The sequence below is a fragment of the Phoenix dactylifera genome, chromosome 18, assembly GCF_051530095.1.
Source record: "Phoenix dactylifera cultivar Ajwa chromosome 18, Ajwa_hap1_PhDact_Kaust_v1.1, whole genome shotgun sequence".
NCBI lineage: Eukaryota > Viridiplantae > Streptophyta > Magnoliopsida > Arecales > Arecaceae > Phoenix > Phoenix dactylifera.
In genome coordinates, this window is record NC_143207.1 from 19,462,280 (window position 1) to 19,486,926 (window position 24,647).

The following is a 24,647-nucleotide window of genomic DNA, read 5'->3' on the forward strand; positions in this document are numbered from 1 at the left end:
TTGAACCGAAAGGCCAGATGTTCCTCCGCCATCGAAAATGCCTCCACCTCATACTCAAGCTTCCTCCGCAGTCGCAGCTCCCTTGCGACCCACTCCGCCGAAACTCACCACCCCAGGCTCCGCATGATAACCGCCGTCGATGCCCACGCCCGTCTGGCTTTCCCAACTCGCTCCACCGGCAACTCCAACACATCCGTGAAGTGCCGTTGAAGAACTTCCAACTCCTCCTCCGAGATTCGATAATGGATCCAAGCCGGTTGCCATGGTGGTGCTTGAGCCACCATCGAGCATGAAGGTACCTCCTCGACCTCCTTAGGAAGCGACTGAACTCCGTCTCGGTCGTGTCCTTACTGGACCTGGCTGTCCGACCCTCGTCTACCGCCTTCTCCCCGTCTTCTTGGAATTTCGGTCTCCCATCCCAGAAGCTCTCAGCTGCTCGATAGAACGTCATAAAAAGAGGCATGAATTTTGACGCACTCACGCACGGATCGCACTCGGGCGTCTCCGCTTGCATATAGAGATGGGCAGCACGGCACGGCACGAAGCGGGCCGTGCCTGGCACGGCCCGCCAGCTACAGTGCCGGGCCGTGCCTGGCACGGCCCCTTTGATAGGGCCGTGCCAGGCTAGAGGTTCCTGGCCAGCGGGCCGTGCCAGGCACGGCCCGCTTCGGGCCTGGGCCGGCACGGCCCAGTCTAGGCCCGCGGGCCAAGCACGGCACGGCCCGCGGGCCAGCACGGCACGGCCCATAAGGGCCTGGGCCGGGCTGGCACGCGAGCCTGGCACGGTCCGGGCCTGGGCCCGGCTCGGCCCGATAAAATTTTTTTAATAAATTAATAAATATTGAACACTAAGAAATCTTGATTTATGAATATAAAGCCACCTTAATGGTGGGGGGTTTGGCATAGACCCCTACCAGTTTATTAATTTAAATCAAAATGGTACATGAAGGGAGGTTTGGACCTTGGTCTGACCTCTAGATTCTAGAATACAATAAGAAACTAAGAAAGGGCTGAGGTTTGGACCTTGGTCTGACCTCCAGAATACAATAAAAATGTACAATTATAAAAAATTAAGAAATCTTACTAATCATCAGTGATTCAGTGAATCAGTATTCACTCTTCAGTCTTCAGTCTTCAGTAGTGTTTGTATCATCATCATCAGAGGATGTTGTATTATGTCCACCTTTATCTTGAAGTCTTGCCTCAGCATCCAGCCAATCCTTGAAGCAGAGAAGCATCTCCACCGTTTCACCCGTCATCCTACTTCTCTTTTCGTCAAGAACACGCCGACCTGCACTAAAAGCGGATTCCGATGCTACCGTGGACATCGGCACAGCTAAAATATCGCGTGCAATTGCAGACATAACAGGATATTGATTTCTAACACTCTTCCACCAAGATAATACATCTAGATTCTCTATTTGATTTTCATCATATGCAGACTGAAGATCATTTCGTAAATAAAATTCTAGTTCACTACTTAAAGATGAAGAAGATGAAGAGGAACTTGAAGCATGTGTGTGTCTTCTCTGTGCAATGAATGAAAAAATAGATGACGAATGAGAACTACTAGAAGGAGGAATAGAGGTTTGTATTTGTGTTCTAGATCCACGAATTTTTTCATCATATATAGCATAAATATCATAAAGAAGTTGTCTTACCTCATCTTTAGCAGATTCAGCATCTTGATTCATATTTTCAGCGTATGCATCAAGTAAAATTAGCACGCCATTTAATTTAACTCTAGGATCAAATGCAGCAGCTAAGTTATGCATAGGACATATCCTGTCCTAATACTCATTCCATTTAGATTCCATTAGGTGAATAATAGGCATTAAAACATCATCATATCTATGTTCTGCAAATTTTTGACTAATTATATATGCTTGTTGTAAAAATGAACATGAAGTAGGGTAATAAATACCAGAAAGAACATTGGTAGCATTATAAAAACTAAGCAAAAAATCTTCCAAAATTTTTCCTTTATTCCAATCAGTTTCAGTCAATGTAAATCCTAATCCACGATCATTAATATATGCACTTAATAAATTTTTATATGGGTATGCATCATGTATCATGCTATATGTGGAGTTCCAACGAGTAATTACATCAAGTTTAAATTTTTTAAAACGTTTACCATGATTTATGCATAATTCCTTAAATTCTTGAAGTCTTGATCTAGAAGCATGAATAAAAGAAACTGCATTTCTAATTTTTGAAATCACATCTTGAATCATGCCCATGCCAGCTTGAACAGAAAGATTTAAGATATGACATGCACATCTAATATGCAGTAAATTTCCATCTAATATGGGATGCAATGAGTCTTTTAATAATACAACAGCAGAATTATTATTAGATGCATTATCAAAAGTAATAGACATAATTTTATCATTAATATTATATGAACATGCAGTTTGATAAATTATATTTGAAATTTGTTGCCCAGAATGTGGAAAATCAAAAGCACGAAAAGCAAGAATACGTTTATTTAATTGCCAATCATTATCAATATAATGAGCAGTAATGGCAATAAAACAATTACTACCTACAGATGCTGACCAAATATCAGAAGTTAATGAAATTTTTACATTTAAAGTAGAAAGTGTTTCAATTAAATTTTGTTTCATTGCTAAAAAATTGGTCATAGCTACTCTTCTAAATGTACGCCTACTAGTTCTTTTGTAAGCAGGTTGTAGGTTTAATTGAACATATTCTTCAAAATTAAAAGATTCACATAAACTAAAAGGTAATTCATCCTTAACTATCCATTTTACAAGTGCTTTTCTTTGATTTTCATGATTATATGCAAAATTACCTACAAGTAATCCCCCTTGTATATTAAGGCTACTTTGAGTTTGAGCATGAGAATCATGCATCCTATGACTCTCTTGATGTCTTTTTAAATGCCCTGTTCCCCCACTACTACTACAACTATAAAGTTTGGCACATTTTTTACATTTAGCTTTCCAGACTCCCTCAACCATAACTCTATCAAATTCATTCCATACAGTACTAGTCCTCTTACGAGAAGAGGTTTGACCTTCACTCGGTTCACCAGTTCTAGAGGAACTAGGAACAGGGGGTTGGGGATTAGTTTCTTCTCCCTCAGAAACAGGAATGCCAAACTGACTTTCCTCAAAAGATGACATATCTATGATTAATTCAAAAAATAAAAACTAACCGCAAGGAGGAATTGAGTAGAGGGTCGGAGGGCAGAGGCAGAGCCGAGATTCCGAGCTTCCTCTTGTGCTCTCAACAGAAGCGACCTTCTCTTCTCAACAGGAACCTCCTCTTGTGTAGCACTTGAACAAACTAAAAATTAAATTGCTAGAAGAGCACTTTAGAGGAGAGAAATAATAGCAGTAGAGAAGGAGAGAATGAGAGGTTTGGTGTGGTGAGAATGAGGGAGGAATGGGCTATTTATAGAAGCCCAAAAATTTTTTTTTTCCAAAATACCCCTCCATTCAGCCGTTATTGGACTGTTGGGAGGGGTAAAATCGACTTTTTCCCGAAAATAGCCGTTGGAAACGGCTATTTTCCCTCCCCCTCTCCAGACGGGCCGTGCCAGGCACGGCCCGTCTGGAGCCGTTACGGGCCGTGCCAGGCACGGCCCGTTTAGAGACGTTGCGGGCCGTTCCTGGCACGGCCCGTTTGCGCCCGTGCCATGCCGTGCCCGGCCCGGCCCACCAATAGAGGGGCCGGGGGCCGGGCCGGGCTGGCCTTCCGTGCCTCACGGGCCGTGCCAGGCACGGCCCGCTTCATAAGCGGGCCGTGCCAGGCACGGCCCGCTTAGAATTTGGGCCCGGGGGGCCTGGGCCGGGCCGGCCCGGCACGGCCCGTTGGGCCGGCCCGGCCCGTTGCCCAACTCTACTTGCATACCAGCTTAGATGGGTCCTCTTAGGTTCTGAGGGCGACTTCTTTGTATTTTCCCATTAAAAATAGCTTCCAGCATCAGGGTAGCTAATCAATTAAAAAAAAAAAAATACAATTCTCCTCTATCACAACTCCTATCATCCTTGGTGGGGGTCTCTTCCTTAATAGGATTTGGAAGCTTTAGGGATCGAATACCTTCCCAGAAGTTTATCCACCAACGAGATTTCCATTCTAACTTCTTGAGTATCACAACGGAAATAGACCATGCACTTGACCTTGACAATGGCTATATATTTCAGCTAGTGCATGGTCAATCTCACCATAAACATGGCTTTGGAAGCCAGCAGTCATATTTAGCATGCACGGCAATACATTTTCGCATAACACATTAATTTATTATGAAGAACTGTCCCTCATGTTTCTAAGATGCTTGGTAATAAGTAAAATTAACTAACACTTGGATTATTGATTGATTGATGGTGAGATAAAGATTATGATGCTTTGAAAATGCAGTTAAGTAACATCTAGTTATAGCTCATACCCAACTCCAATGGTTTTCCGCCATTACTGGACTAGTGAGCATCCTCGAAGGCCAACCTTATCATCTAATGGACATGGCTAAATTTAATAGTCATGAAATAATTAATTTTTTTTAAAGATATTATGTTAGGGCCTGTTTAGTTTTAATCGAGCTCTAGCTCGAACTCGAGTCGGAAGTGCTTAAGATAGAGCCAGCCACTTAAGCCGGACAAAAGGCTCAATGATTGTTTTATATATTTATTGTTAATAATAAAATAATCGGCTAAGATGTAAAAAAGCCAAGCATACAGATCACCTCATAACCAAACCCAATTATCCAAATAAAAACTAATAATCCATATATAAGCATTTGGCCTTTGGGGTTTTATAAGAAAAAAAAGGGCCCACATGTATTTCCAAGCCCCATTTGCTTTCTTTTTAGAATCCTCTCAACAATTCCGTCTTCTTCCCCTTCTGAGATCATGTTTTATATCGCTCCTATCTCTCTCTGATATTTGGAGTGTTTGGAGAGCTGAGAGACTCCTTGGATTCTCTCAGCAATCTTCTAAATTGGAATCAATCCATGTCGTGTACGAGTGATCCGCCGAAATTTACGTGCCCTGTGACCCAATCTTGGATCCAATTCATCAAAGTTAGGGTTTTTCTATGCGCCACCTAGGGTTTTCGTGATCGATCACAGGATAACTTTATCCTGCTTAATTGTCCCCGTTTTGGAGCCCGATTCGCCTTCGGGGTTCTCCGTGGAAGGCCTCTTCAGGTTTGGATTCCATGGCTTTTTACCACCCGGGCCCGGGCTCGGCGTCGAGCTCGAGCTCCGGGCACCACTTCTCGAATTCCCCCTTCGGGGATACGACCTACACGAAGGTCTTCGTTGGAGGGCTCGCGTGGGAGACCAAGAGCGAGACGATGCGCCGCTACTTCGAGCAGTTCGGGGAGATCCACGAGGCTGTCGTGATAACTGACAAGAACACCGGGAGGTCGAAGGGCTACGGTTTCGTGAGTGTTTCTTGCCTTGGTCTTCGTGGTTTCTTGATAATTCGAGAAAATGATTGCTCTTTTTAAATTGAGTAATGTGGAAAGGATTCGATAGTGTTTCTTGCCTTGGTCTTCATGGTTTCTTGATAATTCGAGAGAATGATTGCTCTTTTTAAATTGAGTAATGTGGAAAGGATTCGATTTTTCTTTTTTTAATTACCTCTCTTTATATATTTTTGGGGGGAGGGGATTGCTGCCGATTTTCTTAAATGGCGTGTGGATTGGCGTGGAGGATTTAGGTGACATTTCGGGACCCAGAATCTGCAAGAAGAGCATGCGCAAACCCGAGCCCGGTTATAGACGGCAGACAGGCAAATTGCAACTTGGCTGCGCTGGGGCGGCCTCGACCTGTTTCAACTTTTGGTAATTTTCTGCTTATAGGGATGATCTTCCTTTTCGATAAGAATTTTGTGTCAAGCTGCTGATTTTTTTTTCTTGTTCATTTATTCAGCATTGTTTGTAATAATATTTGATTTGACTCCATTTTATAGTTGTACTAAGTCACTGATGGTACTACGAGTTTAACTTTTGTGTTCTGGTGGCCTTTTGTGCAATCCAATGAAGCTATGTTTTTGGTCGGGTTTTCTGTAGATGAGCTGTTTGTTTTATGCCATTAACTATGGATGATTCCTCAATTTAAGGCTTATAGTTTCATCCATTATGTGTTTGCACAATGAAATGATTCATCACATTGCCAGTGTTTAATTGGATGATGGCAAGCCATGTTGGTTAATGTCTGCACTTTTCTGGACGAGGGAACTGTAGCAATTTTTTTTCCATCTGCAACTCTTTGATTCTATTTATGGATGATCTCTTTAATTGATCTTAAGTCCTGTCTTTCTTTGGCTGCATCAACATTTTTATCTTTGATTCAATTCTGCTACACGATTTCCTGAAGAACTTTGGTGGACGTATAGTGACGTGTATTATGTTTGTTCTTCTCAAGCTTAATATACAAGATCTAATGCCTTTGCCTTAGGTATATAAGTTGTACTGTCTCTGGACTGAATCAGACATGCTTATTAGGGAGACCGGTAACTGTAGAAGCAGAATAGGCAATCTGAAAGTGTTGTGATCTTTGTATCCAAAGAAGGAAAGAAGAATAGAGGTAACTCGTTTGTAGACCCACTATGAATTATTGACATAATTCTGCACTTTAAATACATCACTGTTAACTGTAGAAGCAGAATAGGCAATCCAAAAATGTTGTGATCTTTGTTTCCAAAGAAGGAAAGAAGAATAGAGGTAACTCTTTTGTAGACCCACTGTGAATTATCGGCATAATTCTGCACTTTAAATACATCACTGTACACCACCGCTAGAAGTTGTCATAAGAATCCTATTTATATCTTTCTAATTTAAAAGAAGTTGGAGTAAGTTGGATAATGCTAAGAATTTTGAAAACATAAGCCTCAATGGATGTGTGCCCTAATGAAAACTAATCAAGTGGTAAATTTCTTGTTGAGACTCTGACCATTTGCTTTAGGTTACTACTTTGTGTAACTGTCCAATATTAATCAGGAGAGGAATTTAAAAAAAAACAGTTTTTCATCCTTAAATGGAAATAGGGGTATCATTATATGCTTATTAAGCCAATATTTTATGAATTGACTTGCCACCATATCTTTTTTGTACCATTTAATAGTATTGTAGAGTAGATGGTCCGCAATTTTTCACCATCTCACGTAGGTATCAGAAATAAATTCATGCTATAGTTCAGTTTATTAGCACATCGCACCCTCTCGACTATGCGGGTCTCTTGCCTTGCTTTATACTTGTGACGCCTCATTCTTGTCCTGTTGTTTGTCGCCTCATTCACAATTTTACCTAGATAGTTGGCACAATTGTAGAGTATCTACGAGACTTGAAATGGTATACCTTTCAACCTTCAAAAACCTTGTAGAGTATCTAGGAGTCGTGAAATGTTATACATTTCAACCTTCAAAAACCTTGACTTATGGACATCTTTGTTCAACATCATTGTATCCTTTCATATGTATGTATTTATCAATCACATAGAGAGAGATTACATACCGAAAAAATCTTTCATAAAAGATTTAATGGTCTGAATCAATGATTGGCTGTCCATATTGAAAATTCACATCATTGGTCATACTCTACACCATTAAAAATGCCGATAAAACAAAAACGATGTATTTTGGTAGGCTCCTAGTTATGCATCAGGTGGATTGAAACTTAGTTGCCAGTAATGGGAGCAGGTAGGGGTGCTGGTTCGACATTCTAGGAAGATTTTGAAGTGGGTTTGTTATCCTAGATCGAAGATTTTGGCTGCTAAGGATTCAAAAAGGGATAACAATCATGCTATTGTGCTAGAATTCATGGTAGGACATTCCAATTGAAAATTCACACCATTGATAATGATGTACTCATCTTAAAAAATGGCTTTATCAGTATTGATAGGTTTTGATGTGTAGGTCATAGCAAAATAATTTATGACGCCATCAGAGTTATCTGCTTCCACTCTCACTTGATGAATAGGTTGGTAACCTCCAAAACTTATGATTTTTGGTTCCTAGGAATTTTGTGAAGTAAATCATAATAAGTGGTGGATCTCCAATTGGGATGGGTTAACATTGATTTTTTGAGTTGTTTCAATCTTTCACCAAAGATTTAATATCTAACCTGTGGTCCTACTCATACATATGTACATGTATGTATTTGTATATTATGTATACATATGCATATGTGCGTATTTATGGAGTTGGCTTCTTGAAGACACTATATTCTGAAAACACTTGTTTTCATTTTATTATTAATGATTAAATAGAGAACGAACTTTTGAACTTTAATAATATCTCCCGTACACAATAGGTCAATCTTATTCTGCAATCGTGCGAACATTTTTCCTGATGTTTCCTTTAATAGGACACCACATAATGCTGTGCCAGAGGTTGACACTTTGATTGAAGTTTGCAGGATATTTTTAAATTGCATGGAGTGTTACATTTTGTTCATCAAAAAGTTTCGCATGGCTAGTTAACGTAGCTTTTGGAGCTTTGGCCTTCATTAATGTTGATTGAGCTTTTAATATTTTGATTTTGATTTTAGTTTTGGATTTTGTTTCCATGCTAGAGCTTCACTTTTTTAGGAGGGCAAGAAAGGATAATCTTCTGTTTTTGCATTGTTTATAACTTTATATTACTAGAAAGGTTATCTGACTTCTCCAACTTGGCTATAATGACTGGTATTCTATTATGGTTGCTAGTTTCTTGGTCTTTCAGGAGCAGATGTCTTCAAAGACCAATTGCCATGACATCCAACTTCTTTAGCCTAAAGTTTTTCTTTCATTCTCCTATAGTAGCTAATTAGGAAACTTGTAAACTTGTCAAAGATTCATAGTTCAATATATTATCTGCTTAGCTATTTCTCAAACTCATACTTTAAGATTCACCTAGTGTTTGGAAGGGAGGGGAATGTGATTCTGTCTCATGATAATATGCTTTTACATGTAAAACACTTCGGGTTTTTTTTAGTTATTTTTTTGCATTATTGGATCACATCCAACACATCCAGTTTTATTCAAGGTTACTTTGTACCAATTTTAGTGATTTTGCTTGCATTATTAAAATTTCTTTGATTTTTCTGATAAAGAAGGCATAATGAGTGGGCCTGTTTTAATAGATTGCTGCTATATTTTGCCAAGAACCTCCGAGGAAAGAGTGTAAACCTGGTATAAACCGGGGTTCAGTTGTTAGATTGGTCCAAAATGCCAACTTTGCCCTTGATTGTTTGGAGAAAACTATGAGTTGCAGCCGTTTCCTGGAGATTTTTGGGGATTTGAAGCATGTCAATTTGAATAACATAGAAATTATACAATTTGTGGAACTTTTCCGGTTGAACCTGTTAGTGGTTTCATAATGGTGGTTCTAACCTTGTCATGATAAGTTGATAACCCACATGTACTTCATCAAGATGACATCCATCCATATGTAAAATAAATTGTGGGTTGATGGCACCAAGCACAGAATTGCCCAAAGGCTTTCAAATGTAGCCAATCAACATGGGTTCTCCAACAGAGGGTTAATTGCAAGTGTTCTTGGTGTAAGACAACTAATAAAGGATGCTAGGATTCACTAATAAGAAAATGGAGGATTTTGATTTAGATTTGGACATAGCTAATAAGTGATAGGGTGAGAATAGGATATGGAAACAAATGGTTAGGCTAATTTATCAATATCATGCTTCATTTAGGACAATATTGTCATGGAATAAAGGAGAATTGCTGCTTTCGCTGCTGTCTGTCATGTTGCATGTTGATGTCACTCTAAATTATACCCAGTTGAGGTCCCAGTTGTCTTTGGCCAAATGACATCATTTTTTTTTTTGTATTTAGGACTAAATAAGGACTACTATTTGCTGATTTGTTATTGTGGTATAGCAGGAATGTAATGTAAGATGGTGGTTAAAAGAATTTAAATATGATTGACAAGGGTTGGTTGAAAGGTTTGTTGTGACGGATCTCGATGAAACTAAAGAGGAATAAAGAGATTCGAGAAGATAGAGAGAAGAAAAAAAACACAGCACACATAGATTTATATGGACTAGCCATAAGCCTACATCCACGGGCGAGGATGGAGAAGAGATTCTACTATCATCAAAAGAATGGAGTACAAAAATAAAGCCGTCTCTCAATAAAACTCTAACCGCACTATACCACAGTTTCAAACTTTTCTAACAAGACAAAAAATAGATATATATCAAAAACTGGCTTAGGTCCTGAGACTCGTGAGTACAGGACCTGTGACCTATGCGGCTGACACGTGTGCCTTGTGCAGTTCCGCAATCTGTGCTCTCCAATCTCGCATCCTATGCAGCCAGGATACTTGACCACCAAGGGCTATGGCCAATGCCAAGCCTTGCACGCTTGTTAACGATACTTCTTAAAATTTTCTTAAATGGAATCATGGAGAGCATGGTGGATCAAAGGATTCAAGGCATACTTAACAAATCTCTACCTTGATTTGAATCCCATCAAGCCACACCATGAAATAGTAGAATGTCTCGCTTCCACATAAGCCAAATCTCAAGTGCTACATACACCAATCAAGTCCAAGCAATGCTTGAACTTAGCCATTGGAAGAGGCTTAATCTCTTCTTGCATAGTAACTAACCACTTAGCAAAATCAATACAAGAAATAGATTCTAAATATGAGGAAGGCTCGCCAACATCAAATGTCTCTTCTCCCACTGACAAAGCATAAGCAACTAAATCTGCATAACCATATCTTTGAGGTGGTCTAATCTCTCTTCTCTGTCCTTCTTTAGCAATACTTTACTCCTTATCCTATAGTGTTTTTTCAATCTCAATAGGATCATGCACTTGTTCTGAAACCAAGTTGAGAAGAAGAACTATGCTGCAGAGGAACTAAACTATTACTCTCTAACTCCACCTGCTCGATGTTACTCTTCATCTTACTTGAATCACATGAAATAGATGACTCCTTTCTTGGGTGAAGCATAACAAACTCATCAAAGGTAACATTCTTATTAATCATGAATTTAGGCGACTTGGGATCCGGATACCACAACTTAAATATATCCATTCACTTCATATGCATAGACGAGAAATATGCACTTTTTACCTCTAGGTTCTAATTTTCGAGCATCAATATGAACATATGTAAGGCATCCAAATACTCTCAAAATAGGGTAGTTAGCAAGGTTACCAGATCATACCTCTTCTGGAGTCTTACACTCAAAGAGCTGCGGATGAAGAATGATTCACCACGTAACATGCTGTAGAGACTTTCTCTGCCCTAAAACCCTTTGACAAGCCAGCGTTTGAGAGCATATGACAAGCTCTCTCCAAGAGGGTTCTGCTCATGCGCATAGCCACTCCATTCTGCTGTGGTATATGTCTAACTGTCATGTGTCTGATAGTACCCTTATTTTTGTAGTACTCATCAAACTTAGAAAAACAAAACTCCAATCCATTATCTATTTTAGGCCTTTTGATATCCTTTCTGGTATGCTTCTCAATTATAGCCTTCCACTGCTTAAAGTTCTTAAATACTTCATCTTTGTGTTTTAACATAGACACCTAAACCTTTCTCAAATATCATCAATAAAGGTAAGTATATACTGAACACCACCCTTAGAAAGAACACATGAAGCTCCCGAAAGGACCAAATGAATATAATCTAAGGTACCCGTCGTTCTGTAAATTGCAGTACTGAAACTAACTTTTTTCTTTTTGCTAAATACGTAATGTTCACAGAAGTCCATCTTTGCTATACTCTGGCCACAAAGAAGACCTCTTTTACTCAACATAGCTTTCACTCATATATTCCAACCTCATATGCCATATTTTGGTGATATTGGAATCTATCATGGAAGATGAAGAAACAGGTGCTGCACCTATAACAGTAGTACCTTGAAGTTCATACAGGTTCCCATACCTCTTATCTTTTATTACAATAAGGGCACCTTTACTAACTTTTATAACTCCACCGTGTACTTTCACCCATTAATATTAAGGGTGCCTAAAGATATGAGATTCTTTTGGATTCAAATCTGGAACATGCCGAATATCAATCAAGGTTCTCACCACGCCATCATGCATTTTGATTTGGATTGTCCTTTTTCCAACTATTTTACAAGGGGCATTGTTGCCCATCAACACAACTCAACCGTCCAGTGATTCATATGTGGAGAACTGATCTCTACTGGGACACGTGGTAGGAACAATCCGAATCCAGAATCCATTTATCCTTGTATCTAATTCCATCGGTCACTGAGAGAACATCTTTAGCCCTTCAGAATCACCCTTTGCTACACTAGCTTCTGGAGCTTTTTTCTTCTTTTTTTGATCCTACTTTTGCTTGTTTTGAACTTATAACAATCAATCTTAATATGCCCTTGCTTGTGACGGAAATGACAAGTCAAACTCCTGTTTTTAGACTCAGATCTAGGCTTACGTCTACTATTGTCCAATCCCCTTTCATTAGACCTCCCTCTAGCAATCAAGCCTTCTGCTTGGCCTTCACTTGCATTCTCAGTTGTGTACTTTTCAATTAATTCTTTAGAAAGTAAGGATGCATTAACGTCTTCCATAGAAATTGTATCTCTACCGTAGAGGAAGATATCTTTAAAATGCTTATATGAAGGACGTAAAGAATATAAAAATAGGAGAGCTTGATCTTCATCATCGATCTGGACATCAATATTCTTCAGATCCATAATAATGGAGTTAAACTCAGTAAGATGAGATTTAATAGGTGTACCTGTTGCTGTACGTAGCATAAACAAGCATTGCTTCAAATACAACTTGTTGGTAAGGGATTTGTCATATACAAGGACTCCAACTTGAGCCACAACCCATCAGCCATCTTCTCATCAGAGCCTTCCCTCAAAAGCTCATCATACAAGCACAGCTGAATCACAATAAGGGATTGTTCATCCATTTCCTCCTTCTGCTCATCCGTCAAAGTATTGGGCATCTTATCCTTCTCTAGCAGTGCCTTCAATAACCCTTGTTGCATTAAGATAGTACGCATCTTAACCTGCCATAATGTTGGTGGGATCCAACTTTTCAATCTCAAATTTCGTTGACATCTCAGGATCCAATTGTTCAACTTGTGGCTCAAGTACCAATTTGTTGTAATGGATCTCGACGAAATTGAAGAAGGACAAGGAAATTTGAGAAAATAGAAGAAAAAAAACAGCACATACAGATTTACATGGACCAGCCACAAGCCTACATCCATGGGCGAGTTGAGAGGTGATGTTGGGACAAAAATGGAAAACTTGAAATCCCTCCAAGTCCCTTGGACTCACTCTAGGAGGGAATCAGCAGCTTCAGAATGCTTAAGAGTCAACAATAATGCTTAAAAGTTACTAATAGCAAAGATGCTTTTTATTACCAATTTATTATCTAAACTCAAACCAACTTCGTACGATCTAAAAAGAGAAAGTGCAGAAAAATTGAGAAGAAACTGAAAACAAGAAATGGAAAAGGAAATATTGAATTGGTGCAGTGAATGATTAAATTTAACTCTCATTAAAGTATTCCATATTTGTCATATGGCATTCATCGTAGAAGATATGATATTATCATCCATATTTGATTAAACTAGTACCCCAACATGTACATTCCTTCATGGGTTAAATAGTAGAAATGGTGTAGTCATTTAGGACAGCCAAGGAAAAATGAAGGGCTAATGACAATAGAGTTTCAGGGTGCAGGTAATGGATGACCATTGTCTAACCGAGGGTTTAGGATTCTAAGCCTAAATTAGGTTTTTGTGGTTTATGTTATTGAATAGTCAAAAGCAAGCACTAGCTGGAATTTATCTATGAAAATTCTGATATTTATATCATGCAAAAAACCTCATGGGAAATAAAATGGCTAGAAGAAAGCTGGTTTAGTACTTAGGAAAAAAGAAAAAAGACAATGGAAGAAGGAGAAAAGGAGCTGACAATACCTAGTGTCCTCACACCACTAGCAAAAGTCTAGGCCTCACACCTAGGTTTGAAGACCTCAAACTTCCATTGTGGAATCACCTATAAACAAAAATATCCATGACTCCATTAGTTTATTTCTCTAATTTGTTTGTGTCAAGGTTCGCCGTCTCGGTAGCGAACCCCGTACCGGTATCATCTTATTACGATGTTGGTATGCGATATGGTATAAAACGGTGAGGCGTACCGAGTGTCAGTACGGTATGAGACTGCATACCCGTTTGATACTGGTACGATATGGTACTGACCAGTACGACGAAGCTTGATTTGTGTAAAAAGATGTTTTTGGATCTTCTATTCCTAATCTTTTTTCCTTAGTTAAACTTTTGCTAAAGAAAGAAAAACATTCCAAAAAGTGCAAAATTTGGATTTCCCTCAAAGCCCATATGGAAAGGTATTGAACTACTTTTTTGTTGGTGAGAGGAAGGTGAGGAGACCCACCTGCATGATAATTACCCATGCCCCAATACTTGGAGATTCATCACCCAGGACTCGAACCCAAAATCTCTGATTATTATGCAAAGGGGTGTGACCCTGGGGACAAGTCCTAGTTTACAATATTATACTACCTTGAAATGCAGTCACAGTGATTTGAAGAGATTTGCCACCTAATATATACCTATAATAGGACTTGTTGACATAAATTGTACTCAAAATAGAGACTAGAAAACTTACTAAAGGTATTGCCTAAGATAAATCCAGAAATTACAATGAAATTGAAAACAAAATGCCTAAACCACTTTTCATCATCCTCAAACTTAAAAGGGAACGACACTCCCGCATCAAGAAATATTCTATATTCTATGTATATGTTACATGAATAACTGCATTCAAAATTTACACAAAATAAACATAATTATATAAACTGGTTTTATTTAGAATGATATATCTATCTATTTCTTAGATCGTCGATCAATTTAACTAAATTGTACAGTTATTCACTTCTAAAGGGAACTTAACAGCTCAACATGAATTTCTGTTACTGAAGTGCTATATCAACAGTGTCATTAGATTGGTTATTAATGATATCTCCGACATCAAATTTAAATTACTTACTAAATAGCAAGCAATTATTGAAGCAACAGGTAATGACTTACTGTTCATGCTTTAGTCACTTGAAGTGGTAGGTTCATCGAGATTTGACTCTGAATTTTGGCAGATTATTTAACATCAAATGGATGATTGCGTACCTGAGATGCGCACAACTACATGCAGAATTAGGAAGAAGAGGAGTGTTGCATTAATAATTGCTTGAAATAACAGCCATTAAAATGTAATAATGACACCATACTGCTAAGAGTCCTCCCAATATGTTGTTGTTCATACAGGGCATTTAAACAACAAAGTTATTTAGACATGTTGCTGTAGCTTCCTCTTTTATTTGTATCTTCATTATCCCGTTAGAAAAGAAATGGTTAGAAAAGCTATTTGCACACGTGTATGAAGAGGAGCACCACTTACACATGGCATAAATCAACCTTACCCTCTTAAATCATGGGCCTTGCATGAATCAACTGGGGTGCCGACATTAAGAGGGGACTGTTTGTGATCCAAGCCGCATGGACATAGCCCTTGCCTTCATGTGCTTGTATGCCTGGCAGCTTGCAAAATACTATTTTCATTCTGATTTAGAAGATTATTTTTATTCCTCAAATTGTGGCTTAATTATATGACGCTGCTATTATGTTGTTATTGTGCATTATTTCCTATTATAATGGCCACTCTGTATCCTTTATAATAACCATTATTCCATTCCAAGAATATTAAGTAAATGACTTGGGTCACCAAATAGACATTATTTAGATTGGTAAGACAACTTCAATGGGATTTGGGTTTTAGAGCATATTGGCAGGCGAATTAGGAGATTTAAGAAAACACAATGGAGAGAATATTTGGGTCTGCAAGATTTTTATTTTTCTTTTTTGAGAGAGGGATGATTTGAAAAATTCACTGAGAGATAAAGCAGGAAAATGAGATACTGGCTGCTGTTTTGAAGCAGGTAAGAAGTTAACATGGCATGCTGTTGGAATTGTTGGCTCACACATAATAGGTTGATTTCTTTTTATACAAACAAAACTTGCTATTTTAATGCATCTGATATATCTTGTTCTGTAGTACTGTTAGAAAAGCTTATGGGACGTAGGGAAGAAAAGTTGATGGATGAAACCATTTTGGGAATATGGAACCCTCTTTTTTTTCAAAAAAAAACTATCATGTAAATTTTTTATTGGAGACCCTAGATATCATCCTTATATGAAGATTTTTGGTTAGATCTGGTTGGAGATCATCCTTGTTTTCAGATCACCTTTGTTAAGTAGCCACCCTTTCTCCATCAGCTGTTGTAACTCTTATCCCTTAAAACAATCAAGACTGTCATGTGGTATTGTGTTCAACCTGCTAAAACCCTACCAAAGATCATTATAATAAGGTCCTTGGAGACTTGAAAGAAAAACGCCAGACAAAAATAAAAGACCCAAGTTAGGATTGTGACACCATCAGACTCCAGTGAGATTAAAGATACTCCTGTCATCAAGCCTCAGTGACTAAGGCTGTAGATTCTTCTCTCACCTCCTTATGTAAACTTGTTAGGCCTTTGGATTTCCATTAGCTGTGCTGCATTTTTCACAATGCAATAGATTACATGGAAAAAGGCATGATAGGATCCATGCTCTAGTTCCTTGGAGGATAAGAGAGATCAGCTTCTAAATTGTAGTTCTAGTAGTAGGATTAAATTGCTATAAGCATACTATGGTCTCTTTAGAAGCTCAGTGATCTCTTTCTAGAAGAGTTAGAGATCTATAAGGGAATTATGTCCTTGAGAAATCAATGGGTTTTTTTCCTTGTTTTTAAGAATCATGCAGTAGGAGAATTTCTTTGACATTATTTCTATTTTTGCCCATGCTTTTTCCTCAGTCTTGTTCAAATATTATCCATGTGGACATGATTTTTGTGCTCTTTATGCTTGATATAAAGACCGAATTGATATGAAGAACAAAGCCTTCAAAGTAGCTACTCTAAGCCATGCTTCGTTGCATTTTATGCCAAAACTCATTAATTTTTTGCTTATAGCAAGCAGATTTGATTGCAAGATTCTGGTGTTTCCCCCCTCTCCATGTTTCCGCCTAGTCTAAGTAGGATAGCCCTATGGTTATGAAATACCGGTACCATTTGTCACGAAGCTTTTGGGCTGAGCCTGTGACAAGTGGTATTAGAGCCAAGCCCATTGTGTGTCACAACCTTTATTAGTCATGTAGGCCCCTCCCTGAGGATACCAAGGTCGAGGAGGACTTAGTAGGATCGAGTAGGACCCGGACCATGGGTGCCCCCCCCCCTACTCTCTCGAGTAGGAGCCAGCCATGATGAGGGCATCACAAGGTTGTGTGGGGAAGATTGTTATGGTCCCACATTGACTAACAAAAGGGGTGTCACATGGTTTTATTAGCCTAGGTTGGTCCTCCTCCCTATGGCTTAAGCTTTGGGGCTGGAGTCTGTGACAATCTCCTCTTGGAGGAAGGGGGGCTTTTCTTCAAAAGAAAAATAAAAAGGATTACAACATGAAGAAACCGAAGAAAACAAAATAGATGTTTATGTTTGTCTCCCTTTTCTTTAATAATTAGCCATATGACGTGTTTATTTAGATTCCCATGATACAAATGTTGTTCCTGTTGGCCCTAATTTTCTTTTTGTAGCACGCCCAAGGTCAGCTGGCTCCTACTTCGGAGGTGTTCCAGTTCCAAGAGGGACTTATGTCGGAGGTTCCGCTCATCACCAACCAGTTCCATTGGGCTACCAACAAGGGTTTTCATATCCACAGTATGGGTAAGTTGATTTACGGAGTGTTGTTCAGAACTTGGTTCAAATGCTCATTTTCCAATATTAGAGTTTTTAGAACCAATCATAATAATAGATGCCTTGGTTTTGAAGAACTACTTACTCGGAAGAATTGATTTAAAACCATTAGAAATATGAAGTTTGAGGAAGAAGAAAAAAAAAACTTTGGTAGCATACTACCAACTTCAATTTTAATATGTGGTTTTGGAATTAGCATGATATGCAGGATTGAAATCCAAAACTTGTGCAAGAGATTTGTGAATAAAATAGAATCCCAATTTTTTCTTAATGATACTTCCTTTAGGAAAAAAAATAGACAAAGACAACAAATGAAAAATGATAAACAGTCAGTGGGGCTAGTCTGTAGAGTTTGTATGAGTTTAAAATCAGTAGGATAGGACATGCTTTAGGAAAAGGATGAGAAAGGATAATAAAGAAAGTTTTTTTCAAATCAATTTCTTATAGTTTCTTTTTTTTATAAATTAAGATTTTTTTGGTATCATGGGGAGATTCTATACTTCCTGTGCTTTGTGTTCATTCATGATAAATGTAGTCAATCATACACACTATATTCCATGAAAGTGCCAAAGGTAAAACATTCAGAGGTTTATTGGCTTCCTTTTGCAGTTACACTACATATGGACCCGAATACGTCTATCCACAGGTTGAGAATCAAAATCATTTTTATCCTTATTCTAGTGAACATTTCTTTTGGAACAATAAATTTACAACCAACTGCTTCCACTGTTACAATGCATTTTTTCACTTGCAGAGTGTCTACAATCCTTATATGGGGCAACAATACTTTCAACTTTATGGCATTCCTGGAACTGTTAACACAGCTGTCTACCCATTTGGGCAATTAGGCCAGCCTATCCCTGGTGGGCATGGTTATACAGCAGTTCAAGGCTACACAATACCAGGCCATAATTTCGCGCAATTCACTGGGCCAAATGTCAATGGAGTGACCACTGCACCTCGACCCACAATCCAAGCACCATATCCAGCAGGCAATTTTTCTCTTGGAAAATCCTTTTTTTCCCCTCTGTTTTGTGGATTAAGCTTCATTAGTGTAAAAGGACATACGTATAGCAGATAGACTTTCTACAGATATAGCTGTTGCTTTGTCTTTTGTAGTTTTCTACATGTGGTGTGTGGAAGGCATGGCAAATAGTGCAGGTTTGTAATGTGTTGGCATGTCAGATGATAGAAAAGATATCTTTGTTAGGACGGATGCGAGGTTGATATACATGGGCAGCTGGGGACAGCGTGGGCAAGGCTTGTAGATTAAACTAGTAATTTAAGGGATCCTAGGTATTGGTAGTGATCACTTAGATCTTACTTAGGCTAGTGTTAGGTTATCAGTATGTGTCTAAGATCCATATCTATCGATGGGTTTATATAGGTGGACAGCTGGCAACAGTGTGGGCAAGCTCGTAGATTAATATGGTTAGCTAAGGGATCCTAGGTGTTTGTAGTTATTACTTAGACCTTACTTGACTGGCTAAGGATTAGGTTGTCAATAGGTGCCTAAGATCCATATCTACTGACCCATAAAACCAGAAAACAAAGATATTGGCCAATATATGCTAGTCATTTATATTTTACAGATAATTCCTTTTCTCTAATCATTGGATGTTGCTCCCATATATATCGTATCAAACATCAAAAGATAAAGAAAAAAATCAAATGCATAGATTACTGTACGCTTCCTGGCTTTCAAAATCTTGTTTGTGATGAACTCCAGGCCTGCTTTTCTTTTGCACGGATGTCTTCAATGAACAAAATATTTCATGTTACAGGCGTAGCAGCACCAATCCCACCTCCACCTCACTTCTTAGTTACTGCTCATTCTCCACAGTTTACACAGGGCAGTAGTTCAGACCAAACAGCAGGTTGAAATGTGCATCAGGGTGATAACATCTTGAGGTATAACACATTTCCTAATCCATGCTCCCTTGATGGTTATTCGAGCTGACTGTCATGTGCATTTACTATTTATAGGAGGTATCCTTAGATTGCAGCAGGACTAAGAACAGCAGAACTGCTATGTCAGTCACATGCATTCTTGCCTTGCAAGCTATCATCTTTGCATTCTAGAGGTTAGTTGGACTCCCTATCCATTTATGCATGTAAATGATCCTCTTGTTTCGGAGGACTTAGCCTCTATAGGAACTAATGATAAAAAATGAGATCCATATAACTAATCTCGAAATAATGAAACTAGGTTTATATTTATTTTTATGTTCATGCAAACTTGCATTTGTGGCATATAATCTTGTTAAATTATGACCATCATTGGATGGAGGCATTTTACCAGTTCACCTTTGCCACCTTTGTGTTTTTTCTGTTATACTATTTACAATTGTCGATAGTCCAAATAATCCAAACAGAAACTTCTACTTGTAGTGAAAATAGTTGATGCGATAAGAGCTGTTTATTACCCATAACTGGCACAACTTGGTGAACATGTTAATTTTTTTTAATTTAGCATGTGAATGATAATCTGAAAATATGATCTTTTTACTTAATAGCTGCTGTCAGAGATTAAGGTGTACTGAACTTTCCTTAAAACTTAATGCTTGGGGAAAAAGAGATACTATTGAAGCAGCATTGTCTTGGACTTCCATTTCTTGAGTTGCAGTTAGGAGCGAGTTTTTTATATATTAAAGGTTATCTCAGTTGATTTTGTTGTTTCTTTTTATATTTTCTGCATCAATATCATGGCAAATTGCCTTAAGTAGATGTGACAATAGGGGCTGATAAGCCACTAGCCCAATGCGTCTGAGAAAATATGCAAGTTTGGATCCTAAAACTAGCCCAGTTAGCTTGATCCTAAAACTGAGTTAAATGTTTGCTCTACAAAATGGCTAAAAGTACCCCTAGAAAGTAGTTTCGCAACGGGTAGTTATGGTCATTTTTGCTCGCTGATCTTATGAGTACGATCAATATCTTGGTGAGATGTTGAAACCTTTTTTGACTCTCATGGTCAATGCTACAAAGTGCTCTCCTGTGTGACAGTATAGAACATAAAGGGTGCTAGGTGCAGGGAGGTGGAAGGATTCCCAAATTTAACTGAGCACTTCCCTCTCTCCTTCCTTTCTTTCCTCTTTCCCTGAAATCCTTAGATGAGCTTCCTTCTTGGACCATATCCATTTTTCCTTCTCAATCATCCATTATACCCATCAAGAGTCGTCCATCCACACCCCCGTTTTCTCTCCATCCCCAGTTCTCTTGATTATCGTTCTAGACGCTTCACCCTGATGAGCAAATGCCGAACCCACACCTGCTTCAACAACCCTTCACTCCCCTCAGTGAATGATGAGTCAAACCCATTATGCCCTTCTTATTTGTTAACAAGTCCATCAACAATCACTCCTATGTTCGTTGAGCACTGCTGCAGATCTATGCTCTCTACCCTTGGGTTCTTGCTCGTTTTTTGATAAATAGAGTTGTTTTTTCTTCTTCTAATTTTTTGATATTTTGATGAGGAACCCTGTGCTTAGATTTTATATTTTCCCCCATTTTTACAGCTGCTGAGTCAATGCTTCTGAGATTTGGGCTTTGTGGGTATTAAGAGTCTTTGTTTCATGAGCTTCAGAGCTTTATATTTGACATGCAGAATTCTAGGATTCTTCAAATTTCCCCCTATTGGTATTCATGTGCTTTTGAGAACATGCTTTCAATCGAACAATGAAACATTGGATAGGTATGTCGCTTGATTCATTCATAATTATTGGGCTAAAAGATAAATATTGTAGAAGGTTATAGTGTCCACAATGTTACTGAAATAAAGTAATGCCGATGGAAAGATAATTTGGCTAGTGTCATCTCAATTCATAAAAACAGGAAATAAGCAAGAAGATTAGGGGGATGATCCGAGACCTGAAGGACTTCCAAGTATTCCATATGTTTCGAGAAGAAAATTTATCAACAGACTTGCTGGTTCTACATTTCTAAGAACTTTGAGTTGTAACTCCCTGTTTCTGGGAAAAAAAGGGTTTCATTTCTAGCCAGATCATGCTAGCTGCTATCCTTTAGGTTTTATATGCAAACTTGTTGTAACTCATGCATCTTGATGTCTAAATACACTATAAATGTATGTGCTTATCAATATTTTTTGTGTACAAACAAAATGTGATCCACCTTGTACATTGAAACTTGGACCAACTTTAGACAAATTGTAATCAAGAAAAGGATGAAGCTAGAACTGAACCTTTTTCTTCAAAATTCATTCATAGTATGCATCAAAATTTGTTACTTCGAACGAAATCTCAAGTCCTGCTGTTAATGAACAAGTTTAACCCACTTGATCTAGAAAGTCATAACAGCTAACAACAAAGTAAGAGCAACATTATTTGATTGTCATTACAGCTAGATTTTGGCTGCTGAGTATTGTCCAATATATACGTGTGAAGTCAGGAGGATCTGGAAGGGGGATTTGTATGGGAGCTAGAAGTGAGAAAGATGAATTGGAAAGAGATGGGGGAGAGACAGAGATAGGGAACGGGAATCGATAGTTGGAAAGAGGACAGAGGAATAAAAGAGGAAAGGAGTTGTCTTTCATCTGATGTGATATTAAAAAAGTTAACTGTTATAAAGTAAATCTCGTGAGATTTTAAAGAGCTCATTGTTATTCCTTAATTTCTTAAAGTTTGAAAAATGCCCATGTACTTACTTTTAGAGGCAAAATCCATCATTATACACAGGGAACAAGTAAGCTGGTTGTTCTGTAGGAACTAAAAACCCATCATTATCCCCTTTGTTTTTTCTTTTACAGTAATCTGATGCTCTGACCATTGATTGCTATTAGTTTGCACTCCTTTTATGTCTGTTTCCCACACACTTAAGCCATAAAAGGTGTGTACCTAATTAAAATGAAGTTTTTTTTCCTTTTAATGTCTTCTGAGTATATTGGATCAGATAATTACTATATTTTTGTATCAATTATATGTTCATGAGGTAAATCAAATTGTCACCTGCATTTGCATGTGCTTAGCTAGCTTTGCATGCTTGTAATACAATAATTTCATTCTATTTAGAATATGCTCGCGTCCTTTATCTCACATTTTTTCTTGATTTTTCTCTCACAACGTTATTATTTTGATACAACTCCATTAGCCTTCTATTGCATTTGATGATGCCAGACTTTTCCTCGTATATGCATCTACCAAACTCCTACATAAACCATAATGTAGATTCAGTAATTTAACAGGCTTCCTCCTAAACCAAACTCTTCAAGAGAATGCTAGATGCACTATATACTCATGGCTTTGGTGTATGCTGTTTGTGACCATGGCATTCACAAGAACAATGACTGGTTATCAACATGTTGCAGGTTTTACCTAGTCATGGTCACCAGAGACACCAGTCATCTAGTTGCTCCGATGGATGGAGTTAACTCATGAGAACTCGGATTGCTCATCTCGCTGCTGTCAAGTGTCTGTGAAATTTCATGCCCTGCTGGAGTTTGTGATGACCGGCTGAGCATGGACTGATGGATCCCAAAATTGGATCCAACAACTTGGTAGGATACATTATGGATGCCGGAATTGGAGTCCGATAATCCATATGGAGTATATTGTAAGGTCACCATGGAATCAAAACGATTCTGTGGAATTTCAAAGCTTGCATCTAGTTGTACAGAGTCGTGTTTGTTGTGGTTCCTGGGTAGATTGGTCTTTCATTGTAGTAAACCATGATCTTGCAGATGCATATCAGTGGTTGTCAGCGGACTAACATTGGCTAGTTTTCCTAAACAGACCAGTAATCAAATGAAGGGCCTCAAAAACTTGCTGCTGGCTCATAGGTTACATGTCTGGAACTTTCAAGTCTTCTTCCCCTTTTCTCCCAATCAAAATTTGTGCAGTTGTGCTGTTGTGATCTGGGGATGCTGTGCAAAGTTATATCTACCAGTGTTTTGGGCTTGCCTTGAAATGTTGGATGGGTTGAAATTTCAATAAAACAGACTCCCTCGCAGAATCTACTGCAGCTCCTGACCAAATTGGTGCCTACGCAAGCAGGAGTCATCTCGAGCTGTTTTCAAGCGAGATTGAGCAACTGGAAATCCAAATAGTTCTTCCATGTACAACCCTTGATCGCCTGAAAGGCAGGGCAAAAGAAAGAATGGACTGATCCTGCGCTGCTGGTATTCTGCAGCATCTCAGTGCGCAGCCTCAACACAACACGCTTGCTGGTAGTCAACTGTGTCGGTGGTCAGTGGCGAAATATTAATTTGGTCGAGGCTGTAGTCTATAGGACTGGTGCAGCTGAACGTATTCATGGATGAGATGGCAACTAAAACGTCAGAAGAAAGGCTGACGTATGAGTAATCTCCAACTGCAGGTTTAAACCTTGCCCTTTTGGGATTCTTCAAGTGAGAGGATATAAATGACGAGGTAGGATAAGTGGCTTCCGGAAGCAGAGGGTGGAGACGCCCCCCTCTGTAGTCGTTTTAGGCGAACCCCAGTTGTTCTTGTTCTATGCCGCTTTGTCGCGAATAAATTTTCAGTGTTCAATCTGGAGCAGCCATGTAAATTTGATTTGACATGTAGCTCGTATAATAAATTTAATAATAAATTCTTATAATAACTTCTTATTATTATAAAAAGAAGAAAAAAAAACTTGTATGGTAAATCTATAAGTAGATGCAATATTAGTGTCGACCTGCATCCATCATCCTCTTTCTTCGCAGGACATTTCATGCCTCTTGTTTCTCCTGTTTTCATGGCGCAGCCGACGGAAAATATCATTCAGCCTCCAACGCATGCATACCTTTTGCATGTTAAAGGTATCCCGATCCGCATCAAATGCGTCAACATTTATTCCTGGATTAGCAAAAAGCCTTGGTTGAGGTTTTGGTGGCGTAAGTTTATAAGGAAAAA

General features: G+C 38.6%; 1 protein-coding gene across 6 annotated transcripts; it reads left to right on the top strand.

The window, feature by feature from the left end:
* The first annotated feature begins 4,785 nt into the window (after window positions 1-4,785).
* On the top strand, window positions 4,786-24,354 carry LOC120103818 (putative RNA-binding protein ARP1). 6 transcript variants are annotated; one of them, XR_015974715.2, is made up of 8 exons: window positions 4,810-5,412; window positions 5,691-5,814; window positions 17,622-17,751; window positions 18,391-18,427; window positions 18,536-18,773; window positions 19,566-19,692; window positions 19,768-19,865; window positions 23,102-24,354. XR_015974715.2 is itself a non-coding variant. In XM_088714389.2 (7 exons), the coding sequence occupies exons 1-6, from the start codon at window positions 5,185-5,187 to the stop codon at window positions 19,661-19,663; spliced, it is 855 nt and encodes a 284-aa protein (XP_088570515.1). In that variant the 5' UTR covers window positions 4,890-5,184; the 3' UTR covers window positions 19,664-19,692; window positions 23,102-23,239. The 6 variants fall into 6 exon arrangements, 3 of the variants coding, with proteins under 3 accessions (XP_088570516.1, XP_038987257.1, XP_088570515.1); XR_015974717.2 differs by having other exon boundaries at window positions 4,865-5,412; window positions 17,637-17,751; window positions 23,102-23,578; XR_015974716.2 differs by having other exon boundaries at window positions 4,890-5,412; window positions 23,526-24,354.
* Window positions 24,355-24,647: the final 293 nt, after the last annotated feature.